Source organism: Daucus carota, chromosome 3 (genome assembly GCF_001625215.2).
Source record: "Daucus carota subsp. sativus chromosome 3, DH1 v3.0, whole genome shotgun sequence".
NCBI lineage: Eukaryota > Viridiplantae > Streptophyta > Magnoliopsida > Apiales > Apiaceae > Daucus > Daucus carota.
Genome location: NC_030383.2, coordinates 10,592,768 through 10,616,849, shown reverse-complemented (window position 1 = coordinate 10,616,849; position 24,082 = coordinate 10,592,768). Strand labels below are relative to the sequence as shown.

Sequence of the window (24,082 nt, the reverse complement as noted above, 5' to 3'; positions counted from 1 at the left end):
TGCCTCTCTTCATTATTTCGTTCTCTACATGTACTTTTCACCAGCTCCATGACACACCATTATGCATAACACATAGAGATGTATGCGTGTTGTCAATTACGGGAATAAGTCTGAATTGAATAAAAGAATTCATCAAGACTGACCATTAAGTGACAATCGGTTTTTTGCTGAGATGGTTACGTTTGCTCGACTCTGGAAAATGGAATCAGATTCACGGAGGGAAACAAAGAGAAAGAAAATGATAATGGCAAATTGTACTATTTTAAAAAATGGTTTACATGTTATTTTATTTTTAATGATTTTTGAAATGAATTATAAATTAAAAAAAAAATCAGGAAAGAGGAAAGAAATACCAAGTGAAAGTGGGGAATGGATTACGAAAAATGTTTGGTAAACCTTAAATCAAATAGAGAAAAGAGAATGATAGTTTTTATTAAACAAACGCAAACGATAAAAATAAAGCTAATTGATTCTTTTTCCCGTTTCCTTTGTGGGTTACCCAAGCGAACGGTCCTTGATGTTTATGAAGAATTCATACGAAAATCATAATTTTGTGGAGCAAAAAGAAGCAAAGAGAGAAGAAATGAGGTTAAGAGGTGGTGGAAATTGGAAACAACGGCTACCGAAAAGGAATGTGAAGTAGCGCACTTTATTTTGGACGAGTAATTTTGACTTAATATGGTTGAAAATGTATTTTCGATTTTTTGTGATCGAAAGCGTAACTTTGATCGTTTCTAATCGAAGGACAATATTCGACGGTTTCAACTCAAAAGGCTTTCTTCGGCCCAATATAGTCAAACTTGTTAACTTGATCCGAAATTATCGAATATATTATCTTTAACCGAATATTGAATTTGGATCATCGAAAATTTCACATAAAACAGCTTAACTATTTTGCATCTGAAAAGGCAGCAAAATTCCCTTCTTGAAATTAATTTTGAACATTCTTGTTTTCGACTAGATCTGGAGGAAATAAATTCGACTAGATAAATATCTGATTGAAATTATATCTTTTCTTGACCGGAATTCCCGTCTTCAAATTTGGTCGTTCTTTTCAAATTTGGTCATTCTTTTCAACCAGATTTAAGTTTGATCGTTAACTGCCGAAAATTAGCCGCTTTTCTTGCATTGTTAATCGCTACGAGTGACTATGACTATGTTAATGTATTGCTTCTCTTGATACACTTTGCAGATTGTTTTACTTGAACATATTTAAACATTCAACGATTCCATGCAGAATTCAGGTATTACAAAAATTGGCCGCATGTTTGATTATAATAATAAGATTAATTATTTTTGTAACTCACCTGCTTCCCATATTTCGTTATTGCAACTTGGGTGTTCATTTTTTTCTGCAAGTTACTCTCTTTTGTCTTGATCCATTACTTTGCTAGTTAATTAAGTTGGAAGCTAGTAGTGCAAGTTGCTAAAACAAGGAGATTGATTAAACTGAATGCAAGTTGGACCAGCAAAGAAGTATGCATGTTTGTCTTTTCTATTTGGTGAAAGTAGATTGCTTTTTAAAGAAACTACAAAAGTACTTGTACCCCATAACAAAAGGAGAGAAAGACACTGTTATATATCACTATCAAGCTTCAATGGGAGTTGGTATTAATAATTATTTCTCAGTTTCTTTTAATTTCTTATATAAAGCAAATATCTGTCACCCTAGCAGAAGCATTAAGCAGCTCTGACATACAATATAACAGTAAAGTAATAAAGATTGTATATTTGTATTTAAACTTAGCTCACAGTTTTACTGTTCTATTCATTCCATGCCCACAGCCCACCTTATTATCAGTTTTCTAGACCATCTCTCCTCTCCTCCCAAATTTCAAAACCCTAGTCATTCTCTCCCAGACTACTTTTCAGATGATCCCAATATATATTTCTTGGGAGGGGGAATTCTGAATACTTTTGTGCTGCCATTTTTCTTGATAAGGTGATTTTTCTTTTTAAGCTGAACCAAAAGGGAAAGTATTTATATATATAGGTTTGTGGGAATTTTGGGTGAGGGGGTGGAGTTGTCAGGAGGGTCAGACATTGGGATTATCACCACAATTTAGTTGCAGCAAAAGTAGAAGCATCAAGAAAAACAAACAAGATTTTCTGGTAATATTAATATATAGTGACTAGGTGACAGCAGCTCATCCTCAAGATATCAACTAGATGGGATCAAGCAGAGGCACAAGTGTGTAAGCTGACACATTTAGAAAAGGAGAAACCAAACAAGTTATCTATATATTTAGCTCTGTTTAACGAAGAGAGAAGCCAAGACTTGGTATACAAAAAAGTTGCAAGTGTACTTACTTGACATGAAGAGTAACGCAGGAGAAATAGTACAAGTTGAAGGAGGTCATATTCTCCGGGCCACTGGCCGGAAAGACCGGCACAGCAAGGTGTACACGGCCAAAGGTCCTCGAGACAGAAGAGTCCGCCTCGCGGCTCACACAGCCATTCAGTTTTATGATGTTCAAGACAGATTAGGATATGACCGTCCCAGCAAAGCCGTAGATTGGCTGATGAACAAGGCTAAAAATGCGATTGACAAGCTTGAAGAGTTGCCTCCTTGGAACCCAATGGACACCACCACAGTACTCAACGCAGGTCAGAACCCTAATGAGCTTTCACTTCAACAACATCAACAGTCGCAACATTACCTGTTTCAAGACCAATTAGATGATGGTCCAATTAACGATACTATGAAATCTTTCTTCCCGACGAGCTCAGGTATGAATTATCAGAACTACCCAAGTGGTTCAGTACAAAATAACCCTCAAGATCTTTGTTTGTCTCTTCAATCTTTACAGGACCTTAATAGGTCAGTCCATTCCACCCCCACTCCTGCTAATGATCATCCTAGTCTTTATAATCCGGGTCCTTCTGAGGCGAATTTTCAAAGAATGGTAAGCTGGGATGCGGAAATGAAACCAGCAGAAGGCTATTCTTTCTATCCACACACAATGCCACAACCACAAATGATATCTGTCAACTCTACACCATTTACTCAAAGGGAATCCCTTCAGTCCAGTTTTTCGCCTTATGTTCGAGCTTGGAATGACCTGCCATTCCCTGTCTCTGACCATAATAACACACAAGCAAATGATCACTTCTCAATGTCATCAGCAAGCTCTCAATTTGGGTCACGCAAGATATCAAGCTTTCAAGTTCCTGCCAGAATTCATGGAGAGGACCATGAGGACCCCTCGTCTGCGTCTGATAATTAAGTCTCATAACTGAATCATCCAATGTCTAATTCACCAGGTACTGCAGGAAACTTTGTTTTGCCATAATATAAACATTTTACACAAGCTGGTGTTACCAAAAATACCATCTGCTTGTAATTTAGCTCTTCTTCCTTGGTAAGTTGTACTATGCGCTAATTTATCTCTACTTATGTCTCAGCTATGTTATTATCTGCCTACTAAATTTCGGAGTTTCCAAAAAACCATAATTGTCGTAGAAAGATAAAAAATCAACTGATATTATCCAATTTATGAAGGTCTGCAGTCCTGAACTTGCCATAATTGAGGGGCTATATATATAAGAGTTGATCAACTTAATTATGAGCATATTATATATATTTATTTATTTTTGCAGTTTTTTTAAAGAAAAAGCCAATTTACAATCTATAATGTTTGATGTAATTTGTAATACCAGTGGATAATCCGAGCAAAGCATCGGCTTATAATGAATTTTATAATATTATCTATCTTCAAACAATTAAATTTGATACAAATTCATCTTTATATAAATAAAATCATTTTTATAGCTGAAAATTTGATAAATAGTCTCATCTGGATATATTGATATATATATATGTGTGTATATGTATGTAAAGCCATTATAATATACAAGATTTCATGTTTTAAAATTTTCCATTGATAATATTCTAATACAATTTAGGGCATGAATAAGAGTAATCATTATATAATTAATACATATAAAAGATAAATATGCAAATAACACACCCATATACATAATAATTTTTATTATAATATAATCAAAAAAATTAAAAGAAAAAGTTGTACCCATAGATATAATAGAGTTCAGAGGTTTTTTAAACAAATTTTGTCAAAAGTAGCATTAAAAGATTATATACACGAAATTTGCAGTTTTAATAAATAGAAACATTTTTTTTCTAGTTATTATAGTCTTCGCAGTTAAAAGGAGAAATTTTGATTTCGAGTGTTTGAGAGTTCATTGTTTAAACTTTTGAATTGAGGGAGTGGCAACTAGTTTTTTTAAATCTCCAAAATGGGCGAATCTCATATTTGTATGTCGACCAACTTTAATACCAGTTGTTAGTACTAAATTTACGTAGCAGGAGGTTGAATACGTCATTTCTAGATTTTTGATTTTGTTTCATTTGCGAATTATTAATTTTAAGTTCGTATTAGAAATTTAGCTCCAACATGTTCAAGAAATATATATATATATATATATGTATATATATATGTATGTATGTATGTTTGTATATATGTATATATATGAATCTCGAGCGTGCTATAAATCTAATATGAATATTAGCTGCAATGACAACAAACTACAAATCACTATTCTTTCTTTATATGGTTCTAAATCTGGCGGAATTAAACATTTTTGTGTACTTAATTATTATGAAAGTACTACTTAAAATTGATGATTAATTAAATATGTAACTTATTTATTGATATCGAGTCGAACCAAGTTTGAACACTAACCGAGTTGAATAATTATAAAACTCAGTTCGACTTGATAAAATTGTCAGTCGATAATTTTGTTATTCGAATATGAGTTTGTTAATAAACTGAATTGAGTTGGACCGAATTTTTTATGGAATCGAGTCAAGTTTTTTATCGATTAGTATAATTCGTTTACACTCCTGAAAATGGATGTTATAAAAGAAAAAAAGGAACACTAAAATAAAACAGATCTTTGGCAGAAGCTATAGCAATTAAAGAGGCGTTGAGCTGGGCTATGGAGATGGGGTGAAAAGAGTTTTATATAAAATCTAGTTGTCTCTTGTAGTGATTCAGCTAATTAGAAGTGTTGTTCCCATGCGTTCGAGACTTGGCAAGGTAATTGAAGATCGCAGAAAGATAGCTCGTCATTATAACAACAGTAGGTTGTACTTTATTAAGTAGTCTACGAATATGTCGGCGCACGAACTTGCTCATGTGTCAAATATGTATCTTGATTGTATATTTGATTCGAAGTCTGTTCGATCAATGTAAGAATTGTATCCTTGAAGATTTAATGATATAAACCTTCCGCATTTCGTAAAAAAAAAAAAACAGATCATATATATTCATCACAATACATTTTGTACACGAGACTAAACAAATATTCTTCAAGATTTAACGTGTTGCTTTGTGCAAGCCGCACTATATTGCAAACTCACGAGTCTCAACCCAAATTTCTTTTTCATACCACAAGTCATAAGTACAGTGATAACGTGTTGTATTTTCAATTAACAAAGTTCTAATTAAAAACTTGAGGAAATAAACCCCAAATGAAAAGAAGTCAATGGTCAACAGTCATCCCTGTTGAATTTTTATACCAACTTATTACATTATTTTCCAATGTCGTATAAATCTTATAATCCCATAACAGACGCCATGGCACATTATTGAAGTCATGTTCTAACAACTACAGAGAACTCTCCCCATTTCATCTTCAAATATTCAAGCAGCAGAAATAGCTCCTGCCGATCGATCATGGATATCGACGACGACGATCATCGCTACAATGTGAGCGGCAAAATCATGGTCACGGCGATAATATCTCTGTCATTCGTTGTACTACTTGTCACACTCCTTCACATTTATGTAAGATGTGTTCTTCGGCGCCAAGCTCGCCAGCGCGCTTCTCTCTGGCAAATAGGCCTCTTCGCAACGGCTCCCGAGCCCCCGAAAGCCGGCCTAGACGAAACAATCATCGGATCACTGCCAAGTTTTGTTTTCAGACATGATCACAAGTCAAGGACTATAGAGTGCGCAGTCTGTCTAAGTAACTTAGAGGATGGCGAATTGATTAGAATTTTACCGAATTGTGATCACAATTTCCATGTAGCTTGTATTGATACTTGGTTAAGTACAAATTCCACTTGTCCTGTTTGTCGTAGCGCGGTAGAGCCACCGCAGATTATTGAACAAGGCAATGAGCCTGAAACAGAGGAGCCTCATCCGACAGCTCCGCCTCTGGATCATGAAATCGCGGAGGGAACAGCTGAGGCTTCGGGGAAGGTTATTGGATCATCGTCAAGACTAGGTTCGTTTAGGAAAATGTTGAGCCGGGATCGTTCATCACAGCGAATTCATGATGATCTGGAGAAGCAGTAATGGTTAGTTTAGGTAAAGTCTGTAGAGTTTTATACATTCATACTCCAATGTGTTTATTTTGCCATATCATTCCTTCATTTCTGTTGAGTATATTATTATGTTTATGTTGATGGTATGAACCAGGACATGTTTGTAGATATTAGTTGAACAACACAAATCAGTTAGACTCTTTTGAGATTGAACTGCTTCCTCTAACTGAAAAGTTGGCAATATCAATATTCAATAATAAGTAAAGTATTCAAGATTCGATTAATACCCATTTTTATATCCAATTCCATATTTTTTTATCATTTTTCCTACTAATATATTAAATGTTCAATAAATTAAACTCAGTCTTATGTTAGTACTCACGGATTTAGAAATGATGCCGGGGTTTTGAACGTTTTTTTAATATTATAATTTGAAAAACGTTATTACGAGGCCCTTCTATAAATTTTAACCTAGCTTGATAAATATTTGATTTCAAACTATATTAATGTACTATTTCATATATGTGAAATCCTATATTTAAATCTAAATTGAAAATCATTAAAAAAGATTATACATAAAACCCCTCTTTCGGTAGGATCGGACTCCGTTATATTTGTCACCGTTGGGAGTGTAGAAGCAGATGTTCGAGCTAAAGAAAGTGTCAAAATGATACTCCGGATAGTACACGATGCTTACTTGGTCATACTCTGACTTGCTCAAATCTTTTTTAAATCTCTTTCACGAGAGAGGGCTTTCTTAGAATTTGCTTACATAGGAGGCGTGTGCTTTTGCATGTGAACCATATGATTTTGCAATCTCTTTACTGGTCGGCTGGCTACATTTTCTTCGCAATACAAAAGTCGAGGGAAAGATAATAGCAAAGAATTTCGTGTTTATACTTTATAGTATTCAATTATTAGCATCTAGATAGATGCATTTCACCTAGCTAGTTGTATAACGTTGAAATATGTCACACACAGCGATATAACTAATCATATTTTACCGAGTCATGTGAGGCTACTAACAAAAAAGGAAGTGCTATATGAAATTTAAAGGGTTAAGTATAAATTGGTCACCGGAGTGAAGGACAACTATCACTTCTTTGATTAATTTTTTAGACGTGTCATTTTGATCACTAAAATCGTATAAAATATCAAATGAATACCCAAAAAATATGTTGAAATAGTAAATATTTTTCTAATTAAATTTTACATATTTTTCTTCAACGCTATAATAACCAAATGAAAAGTGGTGAATTCTAGTATTTTAGATAATATATCTAGATTTTATAAATAATATATACTATTTATTTTAAATTTTACAATTAATTAATCTTATTTAAATAAAAATAGATAGTAAATATTTTTTTTTAAAATCTAGATATATTATCTAAAATACTAGAATATAATTCACCACTTTTCATTTGGTTATAGTAGCGTTGAGGAAAAATGTGTAAAACTTAATCAGAAAAATATTTACTTTCTCGACAAATTCTTAGAGGTATTAATTTGATATTTTATACGAATTTAGTGATTAAAATGATATCTCTAAAAGATCAATCAAAAAAGTGATATACGATCTTCACTTAAGCGACCAATTTGATATTTAACTCGAAATTTAAATATAGGAGCGGAGCCATTATCATTAAATCGCTTATAATTAAGACGAATGTGTTTTTTTTTTTTAAACTAAGACGAATATGTTTATTATGAGGATGTTTTGCATCATAATTTTAAACCAATTAATATGAATGAAAAATGAAATCATATCATAAATACCAAGACCTTTCCTCAACTCACAATATGAATTCACATTTCAGTTTAAGACAAGCATTTTCAACATTTAAGAAAGGATGAGCTTTCGAATTTTCAACTACTACGCCAATGCCATTTTGTCAACTTGTATTTATCAAACAAAGATATGTTACGTATGTCGGTGATACCAAATTGCAGGTTGCAGGTCAAACATTTGAACGAATATGACACAATAATAATATAATATCATTCCATCGCTAAGATGTATATTAAGTTATTAACACGGCATAAAAAGAATTAATTCTCTTATTAAAGGTTCAATACTAAAGTGATAATTTCCATCCTCAGTGCCGGACACGAAACTAATGTCTAAGAGCAAGTCCAACAGTGTCCTAGTTGGAACCCTAAATATAATATAAAAAGTTATGTCCCAGTAGTTTAGGATATATTCTATCACTATATGTTTAATATTTTATTATTAAAAGTTCACATCATTAAAACATAATATAAAGTAGAGAGAGAAAGAGAGTGTTGGTATGAATTTATTATAAAATATGGGATAGGGCAAGGAGAGTGAGTGCCTAAAAATAAGGCTTGAAGAGGTTGTCCTAGTGATATAAGGCATCACTAGGACACTATTGGATCAATATTTTTAATCAAGTGCCTTTATTATGACTTAGGACACTAAATAGGGCAGCTGTTGGACTTGCTCTAATGCTATTTGCAGTTTAGCGGGATAGAATAGTTTGACATATACAATAGTAGAACAATAAAAAAGATAGTGGCATTGCAACAATAAGCACACTCGATTTAAAATTGTGAATTATAATTTAGGATGGTTTAATATGATAAATTTGGAGTTTAAAATATATGTTTGAATAATTATGATGTATTAATGATTTATTAGTTGTTGTTAAAATTAACAATAAAAATGATTTATGGATAATTTATTAATTATTGATAATTTTTATAAAAAAGTTTCTGATTTATTTCTAACTTTAAGTCGGCTTATGATATAACATTTTTCAATTTAAAGGTCAAAATGATTTAAAACCTATATTTTAAGCCGGGCAAAAGGGCTCTAAATCGATTCTAGAGGCCGTTTCACAGAGTTTAAAATTGTAATTTACGACTTAACGTGATTTAATGTTGTAAGGTGAGTTTATAATGTTTGTTTGTATGTTTTTGAATGACTTATGGATTGTTAAAAATATAATAATAAAAATAAAAATGATTTATGGATAACTTATGACTTATGGGTACTTTTTATCAAAAAAAGTTCAAAAAATTTAAGTCACCGAAAAAATACTTCTACCTCAAATTAATTTCTGACTTTAAATCAGGTTCTGATTTATTGCTAAGCTTAAACCGATTTTTATATATTATCCAAATAAATATTTATGAGCCTAAAATCGAAAATAATTTAAAGTCTGGGTTTTAGTCGGAGACAAACCAGCCAGAGCCGATGTAATTTTTGTAATCTCCATGAACTCCATCCTCCAGGACTCCACCCTACATATAATTTACCAGCATTCTTTTAACCATACACTGATACACTGTACACATGACTGATGACACTACAATATGTTGCTACTTGCTACACTAGCAAACTAAGAAAGTGATGCTACTAAAAAAAGTAACTGTTGTTGAGATGGTCATTGGTTTTTCATTTCTGCATCAAATAAGACTCTTTCATCTTGGTCCGGATCATGTTGTGATGAAGCAAATCTCCCTGGTAGGTTGTGCGTCTCATGCTTGGGCTCTGTTTCTGAGAACACTCTGCTGCTAAAACCAGACCATTTTGGGATGCGACAAGGAAAGAAATAGAACAGAAAAGCTATAGTTGAGGCTCCTCCAGTGATCGCAAAGAGACCCCAGAAGCTGTCAAGTCCAAGACTATAATCATCTTTGTCATCAGATTCTGAACATTTGTTTGAGTCCAACATAGTCTTCTCCAGCTTTCGTAGTGTTCCACTCTCTGACACATTAAGAACCGCTTGAGAAATGTCCGTAAGCATTGGAGAATCTTTAGGAAACACAAATCCAAAACCTCCGACTTTGTACGACTCTCCGGTCTTAAAGCCTTTGCAATTTTTAGCAAGGAGGAGTTTGATATATGGGACTTCGAGAAAAGCAGCAGCAATCTGTCCGCTCCTAAGGGCCTCGGGATAATCATCCTCTTTGTATATCCTCACGATGTTTTGTGGGTCGAAATCTAACACATGTTGCAGATATTTGACGACAAAAGAATTACCGTTACACCCAACTTTCGCGCCAGTCCTTATTAATGTTTCAACAGTAGTCACTGGCGGATCAAAATTCTGATATGTGAGGAACGAGGTCAAACTAGCTGTGTAACTAGAAGTTATAGCTAAGGCCACAAAGAGCCAGATTACTGCAGCCATTCGAGACAAGTTGCTATGCAATTTGTCACCTGCAATCGCGATTATAAAGATTAATGGTTATGACCATTGAGTTGACTAGTGGACTGACTATGAAACTAATGGAAAACTTACCTTGTAAAGATGTGAAGAGCGTAGTGAAGGCCAACCAAATGATTGTTCCACATTGTTTGAACCAACTTCCTTCGAAGTCTCTATTTGTCTGGCGCTCAATGAACCACACAACAAAACCACTATATAAGTTGACAAGAGCCGTGGAAATCCAGGTGCATGTTGTGAATGGCTTCATGAACAGCCATGCTCTAGCAGCAGATGTTTTCGACTTTGAGTAGACCAGCAGCTGTAGACCAGAGTCAGAGTAAGGCTGTGAGAACTCTGCATAAGCGCAGCGGTTAGCCACAATATTTGTGTCCCCGACCACCGCGTCAAAAGTCTTCAAGAGCTCAATCATGCAAATTAACAATGTTAGAATATTAAAAAACTTGGTAGAAGTGACTTAAGAAGCACAAATATACGCGAGAGTCTGGCATAGAGCAAGTAATTACCGAGAGACTAATCTCCTGAACAAGTGCATCATAAGTTCCATTGTAGGGGAAAAAGTCATACAGTAAGTTGTATGGTAAATTCTGAACAACAGCTTTAAACACATCAATGGACCATCCTCCTACAATTGGCTTCCCGGGATGTGCATAAGTCACATTCACGAATTCTTTGAAAGTGTTGCGACCAGGTACTCCTATTCTTAGTCTGTTGCTGCTTGTTGCAATGGCCCATCCTTTAGGAGTTGTCGAAGAACGTCCTGGCCAATTTACTTGCCCCAATATCTTCATAGACTTGCTGTACTTAGTTCCATTGTTAATGTTCATTGAGAATCCTAATCCTTCAGACCAATATCCGAGCCGTAGATAACTTTTACCAATGACATTAACAATCTGGAAAATTTTTGATGGAGCCAGAGTTCCTCCTTTAAAATTCACCTCTCCACTTAATCCCATAAATTTACTCTGTAAAATTCTTGCCAGTAATTTCTCCCCATCCACTGAAGTATGGTTGATTAAGTTATGTGCAAGAGATTTTGGATTTTGTTTCCCTTCAATTGCTAATACAGCAGTGTATAAAGCATCATAGGCATTCAGAGCAAAAGTTCCAGGCTGCATATATTTCTGAGTGGGGTGTTCTGATCGAAATTTAGCCTTGAAACGCATGGAGAAATCCTTGTATCGCTTTTGAACATAAAAGGCAGAGAAACCCTTTACTCCCAGGACACCTTGCATGGCAGAGATTGTCGAGGAATTAAAAGAATCAATAAAATTACTGATGCTATCCGTGGTGATCCACACAAACTCTTTTTTCATCATTTTCAATCGCTTGGCTTCCAGGAAAATATTGATCGCGAGACTACTTGAAGTGTGGACAATAAAAACTCTACTCTGTCTTCTTTGGAGATCCCTCAACTTTTCTTGTATGGAATATAAAGGAAAGGCTTGAAGAGGGAGATAATAATCAATATCTGCGTTCACTTCTTGAAGCGCTTCAATAAGGTCGGGAAAGATTCCATTAACACTTGATGGAGTATCTTCATAAATGACAGTTACTTTTCGCCATTGCCAGCTTTGAACTATGGCTGCCACCGCTTTCATCTGAGCGCGTTGGGAGCGAGCCATATTTACCAGAAATGGCCATAGGCTAGGGGCCGAAAAGGGGACGTCACTGGCCAATGAAAGAACTGGAACTTGTGATGTGTTCCCAAGTTGAGCAACAATGACAGCCTCATCATATCTATCCAAGCCTATGATCACACTTACGTTCTCCTTTTTGATTAGTTTCTTAGCTGTAAATATACAAGGTAAATTTTTTAGCGTTAAGTATGGATTTTACCAACTACAAATTTCTTAAGAACTTCACATAAGCATTCTTGTTAAGTATTCAGCTCTGTTAAAAGCTGCAAAGAAGGCTTCATTGGGGCCGTTTGGGTTAACTTAAAAGAAGTGATTTTTTGCTTATAATAAAGAAGTGGAGTAGAAGTGAGAAGTAAAGGAGTTAATAAAGTGTTTGGAAAAGAAGCAGAAACTGAGAGAGAAGTTAGCATTCTCAGCTTTTTAAAAGTGTTTCTGCTTCTTTACACAAACGGGTCAAGAGAAACAGAAGCCAGAAGCAACTTCTGCTTCTCTCAACCAAACAGGCCCATTGAATGCTACACATACTATTTAGTATGTACTGTGCGCATGCTGAGTTCTACAACAGCATGCGCTTGCTAAACTAATTAAACTTATAAAATATACAAATTTATACTAAATTTTTTATTCGTAACCTGCCGCCCTTATGAAGTTGTTGAGGGGGTTGACTAATTTTCCATTAATCTCTCTGTATCTATATGCAAGTCAAATGAAGAGGCTTATACTGTATACATGGAGTACTTATGGAGTACTTTGCCTTGCCTAAGCTTGTTGCATGCATCTTTACAAGCTAGAAAACTAAATACTTTAAGCTCTAGAGTTGTGCTTCATCACATAAATTTATAGAATTCAGAATGATGAAGATAGATTACCCAAAGAAGCTGCTCTCAGAGGATCCTTCCGGGAGTCCATAACATGTAAGACCACGCGAGGATGCAATTGCCGCACCTGAGCATGATAATCTACTATAGCCATCTCCATGGCTATTTTTTGTTGTTTGCCAGTAACAGAGGAGTAATCAACAATACCTCCTACAGCATGGAGCTTTGCATGGTTCCCGCTTGCTGCATTACAGAACGACGATACCAGAAGATATATGAATACACAACTGAAAACACGATCATGAACACGAAATCCCAACATTCTCCTTTAGTACAGTATGGCACTAAAGGAGTTGAGAAAGAATCAAAAGGGCTAAGTGTAGGTTTATGTCTCAGCAAATTATAAATATTAACATAAACCATGATGAGGTAAGTATATAGATTTTCTATCAACTGATTCTTTTTCATTGAATTGAATATACCATTGAATATTTGTATAATAACTAGTTGTGCATTGAATGGGAACCCCGGTGACTCGGGGCAGTTTACTCGGTCGTGACTTGGATCATCTATTCATCATCAGAATAAGTTACCGTGAATATGAAATATTATCGATACTTTCAGTCCTCTTCAAGGGCTGACTTTAGAGAATCTAGTGGAGTGCTGGGAAATGCGATGGAAGTGACGTCACTACAAAAAAACAGGACAAAACCGACCGCCAAAAACGGTCGGTTAAAAGAATAAACGGTCGGTTTAAACACTAAAACCGACCGGAGAAGCTGGTCGGTTGTAACCTGGTCGGTTATCAGCTATTGGTCGGGTTTAAAGACGAAAACCGACCGGAATGTCGGTCGGTTTTGCTTATTTAAGAAAGTCGCTACCTGGGCCCTGTAGCAATGCCATCTGGAGCCACGTGGACGCCACAGCCACGTGTAAACTAAAACCGACCGGAGTCGGTCGGTTTTTCATGTTTGACCAAAATATGGTCAATCGATATAAGAATAATATAACCGACCGTATGTGGTCGGTTATAATCTGTTGACCAAAAAAGTCAAATTTGTTGGGGGAACTAAAACCGACCGTCGGTGGTCGGTTAAAATATCTTGACCAAAAAGTCAAAGTTGCTGCAGCTCACTAAAACCGACCGGGGGTGGTCGGTTATAAACGTTTGACCAGAAAAGTCAAACTGAAAACAATGACCTTATAACCGACCGCGTTCGGTCGGTTTCCCATAACCGACCGACAGGACATGGTCGGTTAACGACCAGAACGCTTGCAGGGATTAAAACCGACCGTGTATAACCGACCGATCAGCCAAAGATAACCGACCGAGAAGTAAGCAATCGGTCGGTTTTCTGGCTTTTTTGAATGGTAACCATGGTCGGTTATGTATACGTCGGTCGGTTTTGTCTGTGAATTGAATGGTAAGGACGGTCGGTTTTGTCTTAAGTCGGTCGGTTTTCTGGGTTTTCTATCAAAAAAAAAATAATCCTGCTGTTTCTATATACTGCCATACCTGCTACCAACAATCAACAATATCCAAAATACATAAACCATAACACCATATATAACAACAAAATGTACCATAACTACAATCCCAAACATCAAACTTATAATTGTCTACAAGGGCAAAACACAAGCATTAACCAAATTCCAAATCCAACTTAAACACAATATTCAAAACACAAATATTCAAAAGCCAAACTAATCTAATGTAACATCTGAATCGGAAGCAGCTCCATCCGCAGCGGCAGTAGCACCCGCTCCGGAAGCAGCACTAGCATCCGCTCCCGAAGCAGCACTAGCATCCGCTCCCGAAGCAGCACTAGCATTGGCACCCGCATCAGCACCAGCTTCGGGTCCCCCGCGTTCCTCCTCCGACAGCTCCTCTGGATCAGTATAATCCTTCTCCGCTGCGAGTCTGCGTTCCTTTTCCTAATTGCACATATAATAGACAATGACAACCAATAAGAAAATAAGCATACTCGATCAATACAAGTAGATAACAAATATGAATTCGTACCTCTTCAACCTTCCTTTCCATTTTGAGGAGTATATCCTCGACCATCGACCCCACAATGTGTACCATCTCCCCACCAATCATAGAATTCCATTGAACCCTTGTACTTGGATCGGCAGCTGGATCGGAGGCCTCTAGTGCGGTTTTTGCAAAATTCGCGATCTCTTCTTCAGACATTTGTCGCTGAAATTGAAGGGGGTTCGCACGGACCTCATTGAGCACATTGCGCACGACCGAGAGGTACACATTGTCGGGAATGACGGCTTCTTGTCTCTGACCGGAAGATCCACCGGCTTCGCCTCTTGTTGAATCCCTGTAACGTGAGGCAAGAGTCGGAATAAGTTGACTAGCACGAGCCTCGGGGAATCCAACAAGGTAGTCCTTCTTAGGCTTTTTGCCTTCGGGAACTCCGGTTGCTGACAACCACCATTCCAAGGGCTCGTCTCTATCCCCTGTTTGTGTAACCGACACCGGCCTGCTTTCTAGAATAGAAGCATATCGTGTCTACAGAGAAATGTGCATCAATCAGTACATTAAACAACTTAAAAAGTAAAATGGACATTGAAACTTTAAAAAAAAACCACAAGACAATCATTTAATTACCGCTATGGCCATTGCAGCAGGCGTGGTATACACGGGGTGCTCGGGATCACTTCCAACCCTTGTATGCGTCCGGTTCCATACTTCAAGGCGAGTTGGATTCTTTCCACGTTCCTTCCTTTTCATTTCCTTCCAAAAACAATTTAAATCATCAATATAATATATATGTGAATTAAATCTTAAAAGTGAAATTAAGGTGTGTATGATAATAGATATTTATATATACCTCCTTCACTTTATTAAAAGACCGGGCACCGGCACTATGCAACCGCTCGACGTTCTTGCGGTTCGTAGATCCAACGGATGACCTATGCAAGTGCCCCTCATTCTTTTCCCAATAATTTAATAAATCCTTCCAAAAAAGTTCAGACCAATATCCAGGTCTTAAACTCAATTTTGATATTCCGCTTTCCTTTGATTTTTGCTCAATATTTGTCTTGAGCTCATTCAACGTCCTCTTTATTGTGTTCTTGATATGCTTCTCAATTATATTTTTTGCTTCGGACCGGCTTTGTCCCTTTTGTTGCTTGAAATATAACTACAATTATAATAAAATCAAGATAAATTACATACATATGGTTAGACTATTTACACATAATACAAATAAATAAAAAAGCATGCATACAAATCACGATGTGAGCATAAGAAGAGTAGCTTACATTAAATTCCTCGACTACGTGTTTTAGCCATTCACCATCATGTTCAACAATGTCGGTGAACGTGTAATGTCCAACGGGCCACCTTTCACGAACAATAGCAAGCAAAGTCTTCTTTGCTTGATCATCTTCAATACTACCAAAATGTGAAAAGAGATTATATGTACATATATATGTATGTCAACAAAATTTAAACAAGTGCAAGATACATATATATATATATACAGATAGATAGATATACATATATATATATATATAAGTTACTACAAGTAGACTTACTGTCCTCCTGAAATATTGATACGGATTGGTTTCGGAGGGACTTTTCCAAACAAACCGGCTGAATGGGATCGTGGCCTCCTAATTACCCTTCGTCTTGGAACTTCCTCTTCATTCGGATTCTCCCCGCCTTCATCCGAATCAGTTGGCTCATCACGTATAGCCAAGGTGCTAGACTTTCCTTTACCCTTCCGAGTGGAAGTTGTCTCCTTGGCTTTCCCTTTTCCCTTGCCTTTGGTTGTCTCCTTGGCCTTCCCCTTGCCCTTGCCTTTTCTTGCCATTAAGGCAATGATCATCACCACAAGGATGACAAACCACCACAAGGTGCCCTAATCAAACACCATAAACACCATTGGTTAGAATATGAATAAAAAAATAATCGACTTTAAATGGAAACTACAACCCCTTTATGAATCAAAATGCAAACCACAACCCCTTAATTATATCACATAAATTTCATTCACAACCAATTATGCAAGCCACAACACCTTATGAATCGACTCATTTTTGAACATATAAACGCCAAAATGAATGAAACCACAACCCCTTATAAATCAAAATGCCAAAATACAAACCACAACCCCTTAATTATATCACATAAATTTCATTCACAACCAATTATGCAAACCACAACACCTTAATTATATCAAAATGCCAAATGCAAACCACAACCCCTTAATACAAACACAAAACCAAATTCCAAGCCCTCCTTATGAATGTGAGTACAAACTAAAAATTACAAAAATATAAAAACAAATAAAAAACAGAGATTTCCAAACTAACATATACAAATTAACATATACAAACCAAAACGGTCATATACAAACTAAAACTAACATATACAAACTAAAACTAAAACATATACAAACCAAAACTAACATACACAAACTAAAACCTATTGTTTTCATTCTCATGACATAACCGACGACAAGAACTTGCATGTATATTTCCAAACTAACATATACAAATTTTATATACATACAATGCATACATATAAAAGCTTGAAAACTAAACAAATCAAACAAATTGAAGTTCAATAGAGCTCTATACTAACACAAATTTAAGCTCTATACTAACACAAATTAAAAGTTAGGAGAGGGTTTCGGATTCTACCATTGAAGAGGATTTTGGAGAGGGTTTCCGATTCTTGATTCTTGCCGCCATTGCACTTGATTCTTGCCTTGAAAGAGTTAGGAGAGGGTTTGATTCGAGTTTGGAGTTTGAAAGAGTTTGGAGAGGAAAGGGGTGCAGAGTACTGTCGTTCGTGTGAGAATAAAAGAGGAAAGGGGGGCTTTTTTTTGTTTATATACTGACGCACCAAAACCGACCGGCAATCCGGTCGGTTTTGACCTGGAAATCTGTGCAGTACCATCAAACGACGTCGTTTCTGTCGCGCGGGTGTTTTAATTTTTCACGAAAAAATTCATTTTCCGCGTAATTTTTCAAGGTCGGTCGGTTTTACTGTATAGTCGGTCGGTTTTGTGTTTTTGGGAAAATATTTTATTAATTTAATATTTTGTTTATATAAAGTATTATTATAAAAACGTTATAAAAGTGTATTTCGATTCATCGAAATCATCTGAATTTTTGTGTCGACGTTGATGAGATTATTTTATTAACATCCGTACGGTTGGATCGTTTAAATAATAAAACATCAATTTTTGAATAATTAAGAGTGAACGAGATAATTCAAAATAAGACTTCTGGTATATGATTAGTCTTCTGTTTAGGGGATCCATACATATAAGAATATTTTTTAAAAGGTCTAAAAAATTAAAACATCTTAGTCAAGTTTATAATTAACATGTGTGACTTCGTAACGTGAAATTTAGTCGAACCGGGTTTTTTAAAAATATTTTCTTAATTTAAAATTTTATTTATGTATATTTTCACAATAAAAAGGTTATAAAGGTGTATTTCGATTCATCGAAATCATCTGAAATTTTGTCTCAACGTTGATGAGATTATTTTATTAACATCCGTACGGTTGGATCGTTTAAATAATAAAACATCTAATTTTTGAATAATTAAGAGTGAACGAGGTAATTCAAAATAAGACTTCTGGTATATGATTAGTCTTCTGTTTAGGGGATCCGTACATATAAAAATGTTTTTTGAATTGTCTAAAAATTTAAAACATCTTAGTCAAGTTTATAATTAACATGTGTGACTTCGTAACGTGAAAATTAGGCGAACCGGATTTTTTAAAAATATATAGGGAAAGTCGGTCGGTTATATTTGCAATCGGTCGGTTTTCTGCTTTACCGAATGGTAACCGTGGTCGGTTATATTTGCAATCGGTCGGTTTTCTGCTTTACCGAATGGTAACCGTGGTCGGTTATATAGCAGTTCGGTCGGTTTTCTGCGTATTGAATGGTAAAAGCGGTCGGTTATGTGACTAGTCGGTCGGTTTTCTGCGTATTTTAACAAAAAAAACAAGGTTTTGTTGTTTCCTTTCTCTGCCTTTACCTGCGACAAAACCAACAACCATCCAACAAACTAACAAATCAATAATCAATAATTTCATGAAACTAACAAATTAATAATCAATAATTCAACAACATCATAAAATATTCAATTATATTAATCAATTTCATCAAATCCATCATCATAATCATCCTCTTCTTCATCTTTGTCTTCTTCTTCTTCTTCTTCTTCTTCTTCTTCTTCTTCTTCTTCTTCTTCTTCATCATCATCCTCTTCTTCATCTTTGTCTTCTTCTTCTTGTTCATCTTCTTCATGTCGAACGAACGGTAAGGAACCATATTGTGCAAAATCAACAAATATAGAGAATGCACTAGTAGCATTTGATCTATCTTCTTGATAAGCTTCTTCAATATCATTTGATATTTTGATAGATTCGCTTATCGGACGACTTTTAGACTTGACGACCGTAAAATATTTGCCATGTGGATTCAATACACTGGGAGCATAGTAAACCTGGGAAGCTTGACTAGCCAAAATAAAAATCTCATCCGACTTCAATCTTGAAGTAATATCCACGGTCACGACCCTATTTTTATCAATCACAACACCATTTCCGACACTATCAAACCATATACATTTGAATAAATATACATAATTTCCTCCTCGATAAATAAGCTTGACAATTTCCTCCAATTGTCCATAATAATCACTATTGTTATCATGTGAAGTGCCCTTAACAATGACACCGGAACCGGAAGATGTTCTCGTACAAAATTTGTATCCATTGACTTTACAAGTCTCAAATGTCATTACCCGCATAGCCGGTCCCTCAAACAAATATTGAAGAAGAGGTCGGTTTACATCATTTCGTCCAACCTAAAAATATTAAAATTATATTGATGAAATATATTCAAATTTCAAAAGAAATTGAAAAAACAATATATACCTTTTTCAATAACCAATCTTTAAATCGGGTCTTTATGTAACAATCTAATTGTTGAGGTGTTGTCTCCGGACGTTGACTCATAACACGATCTGTAAACCGCCTGAAATAAATTATAATAAATAAATTAAAATAAATTATCAATAAATTATAATAAATTAAAATGAATTTAAATAAATTTAAATAAACCTAAAAAATTATAAATGATACCTTAGATAAGGTTGAATTTCTGGAGAGTTTAGAAGTACATATTCTTCTGCTAACTTTCGCTCTTTATCGGTCAAATAACGACTTCCCTCTTTACCAAGACATTCAATTGGATATTCAAAAACTTCTAATTTTTCGGAGCCATCACCATCAAAACGAGCTTCATTGCGACGTATTTTATTATGAATTGAGTCCGTGGCAAAGTAGAAGGAACAAAAATTAAGAATCTCCTCTTCCATATAACGTTCGGCAATTGAACCCTCGACTCGCGCTTTATTACCAACCTTTTGTTTAAATTTCCCTAATAACCGTTCAATTGGATACATCCAATGCCAATAAGCGGGTCCCGCTAGTCTAATTTCTTCTGCTAAATGTATTACCAAATGCTCCATCGAATCAAACCAAGTCTGAGGAAAAATTGTTTCCAATAAACACAAAGCTCTAATAACCGATTTCGTCATTAGATCCAAGTCGGATCTCGTAATCACAGATGAACATAATTCTTGAAAAAAATTGGAAATCATTGTCAAGGCATCCACAATTGGTCCCGGTAGAAGCTCGCGAATTGATAGAGGCAACAATTTTTGAAGGAAAATATGACAATCATGCGATTTAAATCCAAAAAACTTACACTCCTTAGCATTGCAACAACGAGATATATTTGAGACATAACCGTCTGGAAGTTTCAACGACTCAATCCACTGACATAGAAGTTTGAGTTGTTTTCTACTAAGAGAGTACGGAGCTTTTGGTTTTTTGCCATTTTCATCAATCCACAAATGAGGCAACACACCGAAGTGTTTGCAATCCGACCTTGCCTTGTGGTGATCTTTTGACTTCTTGCCCCCAACAATGGTAAAAAATATGTTCTCAAACACATTTTTTTCGGTATGCATGATATCAATGGAATGTCGCAAACTATGTGAAGACCAATAAGGGAGATCATAGAACATCGGGGCATGAGTCCAATGATGCTCAACCCCATATCCATCACTTCTTTTCTTTTTGTTAGTCTTTCCGGGTGGTGGAAAGTCTATGCTATCAATCCAAGTTTTAACTTCCTCCCCGGATAAGCGTCCACGCCACAACCTTTTTTCCGAATGGTCAAACAAGCTACTCTTCTTACGCAATGGATCATTAGGTTCAAGAAAAATTCGGTTAGTGCCATGAAAAGAACATTTCCCAGAATGTTTTAACTGAAACCCCTGCACACTTCCCAAACACACTGGACATGCAAGCTTTCCTTTCCCCGACCAACCACTTACCATACTCATGGCAGGAAAATCACTGATTGTCCACATAAGAGCCGCTCTCATGGTAAAATTTTGTTTTAGAGATTGGTCATATGTTTGCACTCCGGTATACCATAATGTCTTCAATTCATCAATGAGAGGTCTAAGATATATATTAATATTTTTCCCAATACTCTCCGGACCCGGTATAATATCCGTCAAAAACATATACGGTCTCTTCATACACATGGACGGCGGAAGATTATACACAACAATTACCACGGGCCATACACTATATGTTTTGTTACCCGTATTCCCAAACGGGTTGAAACCATCGGTCGCAAAACCAAGTCTTACATTACGAATTTCTTGAGCAAATGATGGATATCGGAGGTCAAAATTCTTCCATTCGTCTCCATCCGCAGGGTGAGAAATTTCTTTTTCATTGACCTCTCGATTTTTGTAATACCTCATGTGGTTGGATGTATGTGCCGACATATATAAGCGTTGCAGTCGGGGAATCAAAGGAAAATGTCTTAAAATCTTTCTCGGAATTTTCTTACCATTTTTCCTTGATTTATCCAAATATCGATTACAACTACATATATCACACACAATTTTATCTTTGTCATCTCCATAAAATAGCATACAATCATTCTCGCACACATCAATTTTTTCATATTCCACCCTTAAACTTTTCATAACCTTTTTCATCTCATAATAAGACTCGGGTAATGTGTGCTTTTTTGGTAACACGTCCATAATGATCTTAATCAAACTGTTGAAGGCTTTGTCACTACAATTAGACGCATTTTTGAACTCCAACAATTTTGCGGTAAAACTTAATCTTGTAAATTTTGTGCAACCGGGATAAATAGGAGCACCATTTTCAACAATCGCCTTATAAAATTCTTTAGCACTATCATTAGGAGCTTCTTCAACATTAGTAGTACCCGTGGTATCATAAAATTCATGATTCGAACCGGCAAAATCATGTAACATGGAGTTGATATCAACATGATCATCTACTACCCTACGACATTCTCGCGTTTCACATGATTTTCGCTTTTTATTTTTTTGCGAAACCTCTCCGTGCGAAGTCCATACCGTATAACTCTCCATCATACCCTCGGATATCAAATGAAACCGAACATCATCTACCCCTAACCAATTCAAATTTTTACAAAGCTTGCAAGGACATTTCATCATACCTCCCTCCATTTTCAAGCTTGCAAAATTCAAAAATTCCTCTACACCTTCCCTATATTCTAAATTAAGAGTAATTTTATCTCGTTGCAACCGGTTACTAATCCAACTTCGATCAAGATTTGTCATCTACATAAATATATATACACACCACGCACGTATGTATTAACATAACATAAAACATATACACATTACAAATTATCCAAGAAATTTATATAAACAACATTCATACAAATTATTCTCAACAAAATAAATAAAAATCACAATGTGATCATAATTAAGAAGAGTAGCTTACTTTGTTTTTGATAATTGATTCCTTCCTTTCTTGTTCTTCTTTTTCTTCTTCTCCTTCTTTTTCTTCTTCTCCTTCTTCTTCTTTTGATATTTGATAATTTCCAAGCTTTGTTGTATAATGAAAGTGGAGAGTAGTTTTTAACTTTTTAGCTCACACAAAACCGACCGACTATCAAAAATAAACGGTCGGTTATGTCTATTTAAACAAAACGATGTCGTATCACTGCTAAAACGCACCTACCCGCCGTTTTTTAAATAATAAAATATACAATGGGGGTCAAAACCGACCACCGGGTGGTCGGTTATGTTGCAAAATAAAACGAACGTCCGTTTCTGGTCGGTTAACGAGCAGAACGCTACTTTCCCAGCATTTAAAACCGACCATATTAAACCGACCGCCCAAAAGCGACCACCAATTCGGTCGGTTTTATTTTGCACAAACGACGTCGTCTTAGCACTTAGCCAAAATAAATCAAGAAATAAAAATAAAATAATCAAAACCGACCGAGGTCGGTCGGTTTTATAGTATGCAAACGACGTCGTTCTTCGGTGCCGCAGAGCATTCTCAAGACTTAGCCAAATAAATCGATAAATAAAACTAATAAGAACAAAACCGACCACCATATCGGTCGGTTTTCTGCACTTGATTATGCTATAAACGGTCGGTTATGACCCAATCGGTCGGTTTACTGAGTTACGGCAATGGTAACCTCGGTCGGTTATGACTTTAGTCGGTCGGTTTTGTCGCTTAAATTTTTAAAAAAAATAATTTGACGGAACTGGTTTTATATCAGAAAACTCATAACAAACGCAACCATTTATTCACAAGTCGTCTGATAAAAACCAGTCCCGTCATTGATAACTCCCTAAAAAATTGTTTAATCTTCAAAATATTTCAAATTAAAATTTATGCGAACAACAAATTAAACTCACACGCTTTATAAAATCAAACTCAAAAAAATATATCAAAATCAAATCAAACTCAAAATCAAATAAAATAGATGAGTAAATCAAATTCAAAGTCCAAAATCAAATAAAATTAATCTTAATAATATTTAAATTTCAAAATCCTATCAAATTCCTAAGCAATCAAGGGGTATGAATATTGGGAGTGTAACTCATAGAATTCAATACAAGGTAATGGAAGGGTGACTCTTGGGATTGTAACACTAATACAATTCAATGTAGAGACTTTTTAGTTGCTTAACACTTGTGCTATAAAAAGGGCTCTAATCTACCACAAATTAACTACAACTACTACAATCACAATCAAAA

General features: G+C 35.5%; 5 protein-coding genes across 5 annotated transcripts; 2 read left to right on the top strand and 3 right to left on the bottom strand.

Annotated features, from left to right (window-relative positions):
• The first annotated feature begins 1,650 nt into the window (after nt 1-1,650).
• Nucleotides 1,651-3,393, top strand: LOC108211466 (transcription factor TCP4). The gene has a single exon (XM_017383070.2). It carries the CDS (start codon nt 2,316-2,318, stop codon nt 3,225-3,227), a length of 912 nt encoding a protein of 303 aa, XP_017238559.1. The 5' UTR covers nt 1,651-2,315; the 3' UTR covers nt 3,228-3,393.
• A 2,306-nt stretch (nt 3,394-5,699) lies between these two features.
• On the top strand, nt 5,700-6,323 carry LOC108213282 (E3 ubiquitin-protein ligase ATL41). The gene has a single exon (XM_017385061.2). The coding sequence runs from the start codon at nt 5,700-5,702 to the stop codon at nt 6,321-6,323; it is 624 nt and encodes a 207-aa protein (XP_017240550.1).
• Nucleotides 6,324-9,491: 3,168 nt separating this feature from the next.
• Nucleotides 9,492-13,331, bottom strand: LOC108212211 (glutamate receptor 2.8-like). Its single transcript, XM_017383937.2, has 4 exons — nt 12,998-13,331; nt 10,995-12,280; nt 10,564-10,882; nt 9,492-10,481 (listed from the first exon to the last, which is right to left on the bottom strand). Exons 1-4 carry the CDS (start codon nt 13,266-13,268, stop codon nt 9,703-9,705), a joined length of 2,655 nt encoding a protein of 884 aa, XP_017239426.2. The 5' UTR covers nt 13,269-13,331; the 3' UTR covers nt 9,492-9,702.
• Nucleotides 13,332-14,548: 1,217 nt separating this feature from the next.
• Nucleotides 14,549-17,994, bottom strand: LOC108211155 (uncharacterized). The gene is made up of 7 exons (XM_064088767.1): nt 17,612-17,994; nt 16,502-16,827; nt 16,226-16,358; nt 15,793-16,104; nt 15,570-15,695; nt 14,970-15,470; nt 14,549-14,881 (listed from the first exon to the last, which is right to left on the bottom strand). Exons 1-7 carry the CDS (start codon nt 17,660-17,662, stop codon nt 14,651-14,653), a joined length of 1,680 nt encoding a protein of 559 aa, XP_063944837.1. The 5' UTR covers nt 17,663-17,994; the 3' UTR covers nt 14,549-14,650.
• Nucleotides 17,995-18,963: 969 nt separating this feature from the next.
• Nucleotides 18,964-22,642, bottom strand: LOC135151369 (uncharacterized). Its single transcript, XM_064089781.1, has 4 exons — nt 20,079-22,642; nt 19,872-19,971; nt 19,251-19,801; nt 18,964-18,967 (listed from the first exon to the last, which is right to left on the bottom strand). Exons 1-4 carry the CDS (start codon nt 22,640-22,642, stop codon nt 18,964-18,966), a joined length of 3,219 nt encoding a protein of 1,072 aa, XP_063945851.1.
• Nucleotides 22,643-24,082: the final 1,440 nt, after the last annotated feature.